At 42.5% G+C, this 3541-nt stretch overlaps 1 protein-coding gene across 2 annotated transcripts in view; it reads left to right on the forward strand.

Annotated features, from left to right (window-relative positions):
* The window catches only part of LOC131888706 (uncharacterized), a 30119-nt gene that overhangs the window by 15740 nt on the left and 10838 nt on the right, over positions 1 to 3541 (forward strand). For both annotated transcript variants that reach the window (XM_059237625.1, XM_059237626.1), the window contains exon 5: positions 1671 to 1848. In XM_059237625.1, coding sequence (XP_059093608.1) covers positions 1671 to 1848 — 178 coding nt within the window. The remainder of the gene's footprint in view (positions 1 to 1670; positions 1849 to 3541) is intronic.

Consider the following 3541-nt stretch of genomic DNA (forward strand, 5'->3'; position numbering starts at 1 on the left):
AGTAGTAGTAGTAGTAGTAGTAGTAGTAGTAGTAGTAGTAGTAGTAGTAGTAGTAGTAGTAGTAGTAGTAGTAGTAGTAGTAGTAGTAGTAGTAGTGGTAGTAGCAGGCCGATGTTGTCTCAAATAAGTTTCCGGTTCCGATGACCTCAAAGGAAAAACCACTTTTGGCTTCTTTGGGCGCCAAGATGGCCTGAATAGATCTCCGTGGCCGGACCCGAGATAACCTTGCTGATTACCCACCCAAACTTGGCCGCCACCCACCGTCAACCCTAAGTTCAAAGGAGATCAGATAACGAGTCGAATACACGGCTTCATAATTAATCCACTTACTCATGTGCACATGAGCGCACACAGATGCTCAGTGTGTCGTCGTTATCTCCGAGTCCAAAATGCCACCTGTTTGGCTGGCCCACAGGCTCTGCATTTCTGCTTTTTGCTACAATATTGGAAGATGCCCAATCGCCGCGAGCGGGTCTTTATTTTTGGATGAACACATTGAGCAGGCTTCCTTCCGTCAGGACGTTCTCCAATTCTTGATCTCGTCGCAGAATTGCTCGGTTCCGTCCGCCAAGATCCTTCCTGTCTCCATTGGACTTTCTTGGTTCGTGAGGAGATCGTGGAACGGAAGATGCATTTGTGGTGCACAAAGAAAGAGAGAAAGATTGAGTGGGCCTCAAATTGCTCACCCACTACTACAATGACGACCGCGTCTACCACTTCCCCCATTCCTCTCAGATTCATACGCTAAGCACGACATACGTATATAGGTGCTTGCTACACACAATTAGATATTTCATCTGTTGATTCGTGACCAAATGGTTAGATTTCCCAACCGAATTCGATTTCCCGTTGAAAAAAGTCAGTTGTCAGGTACTCGCTTGATTCGGGAATTTTACTTTAACCAGAGTTCAATGGCCTCTTCTCAGATTTTACTAATTGTCAAGTTATTTCCCAGCCATTTATATGTCGCCACCATATGTTTGGACAAATTCTAACCAACTATAAATCGTTTTATCAGAATAGAAGTGGTTAAAATAACTAAAATTTAAATTTCGTGCATCTTAGGGCGTGGTTAGATATCCTCGAGAATGGCAAAGTCTTTTACACTATCTTTGTTACAACATGTCAGCTTAAGGACATTTACAAATTGGCGAATTTTTTCGGGATAAATGTGTTCTAGCTTTCGGTTCATGACCAAAACATAATATCAAGCTTGCAACCATGACCAAAACATAATATCAAGCTTGCAACTCATGTATTTGTGGGTAACACACACACACACACACACTCACACCTTTGAGCCATTGTAGGAAGGGAAAATGTGTCAAGGTTGCTCATCCGTGCGTGACATTTCCGCTTTTGCCTCCATCTTCAAACAATCACCCATCAGCTCGTATTCTATTCCCAGGTTCATCTCCCCCATAAGTAACATAAGTAATGGTCCAAAGGCATTGATCATTGGTGGCCTTGGCCAATAACCAATCAAGGGCGAAAATTCCCCTTAGCCCAGTTAGACAAACTCAACCATTCGAGTGAATGACCCGGATGAGTCAATCATCCTTCACAATTACTACCTGAGATCTGACATTGATTGCTTCCGACCGATTCATGACGATCTCAATCTTAACTGGATCGATCGACTCGTCATTTTTTCCATGGTCCATTTCCAGTTCCACGGGTTCATCTGGTAGACGAGGATCGGCAAGAGATCAGTGAGAAACACTACAAGCCCGGGTCCACGATCGAGTTACATTGTCGAGTGGAGAACTTTTTGCCTCAATTCCAAGACGTGATCTGGCGCCATCAAGGCGAGGTCATCACCCAAGGGTCAGACCGAGGAGGGATCAGGTAAGGCAATGCCTCAAAGAGCGCTCAAACTCGACCCATTCATGATCAAAGGCTGTTATGGACCTTTGTGCCTCTTTCCCCACCTCCATGGAAGAAGAGAAACGTGGTTGGTCCTCAATTGGAACTATGAGAGATGAATAATTCAGACAGTTTTAACTTGTTAAGGAGTACGTCGATGGACGCAAATGTTGGACAACAAAAAAGGGGAACAGATTCGACTTCGATAGAAGGGCACGGAATGTCTTGAAGGTGCGCGTTCATGAATAAATTACCCAGACTCTTCGATCGAGTCGGGTCCACCAGAAGTGCTTAGGGCCCTCATTTTATTCAATGGGTTCCATTTGATTTGATTTTCGGATAGAGTAGCTGGCGAGCCTTTTTGCACATGAACTCAGAAAGGCCTCATTTACAAAATGGGCCTCGAATAACAAAGCTCGCAAGAGAAATCTTGAGTTTTTGCTCCTTATACGCTTTTTCTTTGGCCACAAATTCGAGTTTTATTTAAGGAATCGCAACAACTGGAAAGGCCGGCCAGACAAGATGCCCACCACGAAGGCCGTGCATTGACAAAAAAGATTTATTCTATTCTTGCACTAAGGCATGTCGTGTGAAATTGTCAATGAATATTTCAAGGCCTTCCCTCTAAATAAAACAAGGGCGAAACAAGTGTCCTTTCATGCCATGGATTGAAAAGAATACATGTTCATAAGGTAAACACGACATGAAAAGCCACTATAGTTCTTCTCAGGATTTCAACTCTGTATAATTGGAGGGAGTTCAATTTTAATTCAATGCCATTGCATTTGGCTCAATTAATTCCAAATCCCCTTTGCCAGAAATGCACAACATTAACTTTACAGAGTGACATAAAGCTTCACACGCACTTGAGTATCAATTCCAAAGAATTGTTGAAATTGATTATAGAGTAATTCAGGAATGATTGACACTTTCTCTTGAATTTTGTCTGTGCAATGCAAATATACATTGATAACTACATCGTACCTTGATGAAGTGACAAAAAATGTGTCTATATGGCCATATCTTTAAAATTATCTTCTTCATGCCAAGCCTCAAATTGAGACGGTTCATTTTTCGCTTTATTGATGTCTCGCTCCAAGAATTATTTTGAAAAAACAAGACCTCCTATAAAGCTTTGTATTGCCCAATGTGGTTTTGTGGGAACGTCCAAATCCCTGAATGCTTGAAACATTTAAAGTTGAAATTCGAATGTCAGTGTGACGAACCCGGAACCAGATTGTTTAAGGATGAATACTTTTCTTCTGATGTCTCCGGTCTACGTTTGATAAACGAGAGGCCATTTCTTTAAGTTATAACATAGTCTGACCTTTGGAGGCTCTGCCGCAAAAAGGTCGGTTTGAGGTCTTGTCAAATTGAACCAAATGGCATACCAAAATGCCATGGAACATCAATATTCCATTGTGAAACTTGGAACGAACAAAAAGCGATGTTCTCTCAAACTGCAGCCAACCACATATCCCGTTCTAGCATTTTCAGCCCCAGACAATCTCAACTCTAAGAGAACCCAATTGGCCATCTTGTACTTATAGACATATAAAAGTGAGCACGTAGTGGTGCATTGGTGTGTAGCTGGCTTGCAACGGGTAAATTATCAGCCAATCTCGTACGAGTCTGACATATTTGCCCAGTTTGCAGAGTTTGGCACCTCCCCCCC

This window comes from Tigriopus californicus, chromosome 10, assembly GCF_007210705.1.
Source record: "Tigriopus californicus strain San Diego chromosome 10, Tcal_SD_v2.1, whole genome shotgun sequence".
Taxonomy (NCBI): Eukaryota; Metazoa; Arthropoda; class Copepoda; order Harpacticoida; family Harpacticidae; genus Tigriopus; species Tigriopus californicus.